General features: G+C 71.6%; 1 protein-coding gene across 1 annotated transcript in view; it reads left to right on the top strand.

Annotated features, from left to right (window-relative positions):
- FOXK1 (forkhead box K1) overlaps window positions 1–668 on the top strand; it is a 66,837-nt gene continuing 66,169 nt past the window's right edge. Inside the window, exon 1 of the mRNA XM_073886346.1 lies at window positions 1–137. Coding sequence (XP_073742447.1) covers window positions 79–137 — 59 coding nt within the window. The 5' untranslated portion in view covers window positions 1–78. The remainder of the gene's footprint in view (window positions 138–668) is intronic.

The following is a 668-nucleotide window of genomic DNA, read 5'->3' as shown; positions in this document are numbered from 1 at the left end:
GCCACCTTTCTTAGGGGACCCGGCTAAAGGAGGAAGGCATGACCAGCACACTGGAGCACTAAAGGGGTCCGAGCCCCGATGCCCCACTGGCCGGGCGTCTGCCTCCCCGATGAGCCCGCCGGGCAGCGGCTTGAAGGGTAAGGCGGTTTCTGCCGCCCTTAAGCTGGTGCTCAGCGTGGGTCTCCCCGGGGTATTTGAGCTGGCTGTTTGTGGAGTGAATAAATGACTCCAAAAAGGCACACAGGGACTCTTCTTTCGGGGGCTCGAGTTCAGGGTGGGCGGAGGGAGGGAGCGACTCGGGACCCGGAGACTGCTGAGGTCACTTGTCCCTGTCCCCAGTGACCCGGGAGCAAAACTTTCCAGTGAGACTTTCAGGGGTTCCCCTCCCCGGTCCCTCCAGGACACGGCGGGAGCTGGGGGCGGGGGGGGGTGCGGGGAAGGGCAGCGCGTGGTGGACACCTCCCCCGCCCGCCCCCGGAGGGCCGGCGGGCGGCGCGCGCGCGCGCTCGGCCTCCGACTCCGACTCCGCTCCGCCGCGATCCGGCCCGGGATGCCGCGCCCGCCCGCCCGCGCCCCGCGGAGCCCCGCCCCCCGCCGCCGCGCCGCCGCCGGAGGCCGCTCGGAGCTGCGCGAACATGGCCGAAGTCGGCGAGGACAGCGGGGCCCGC

The sequence above is a fragment of the Callorhinus ursinus genome, unplaced genomic scaffold (genome assembly GCF_003265705.2).
Source record: "Callorhinus ursinus isolate GAN/ISIS: 27379988/994484 unplaced genomic scaffold, GSC_fseal_2.0 scaffold70, whole genome shotgun sequence".
In the NCBI taxonomy this organism is placed as follows: Eukaryota; Metazoa; Chordata; class Mammalia; order Carnivora; family Otariidae; genus Callorhinus; species Callorhinus ursinus.
Note: the sequence above shows the minus strand (reverse complement) of the source record. Positions and strands in the feature narration are given on the sequence as shown.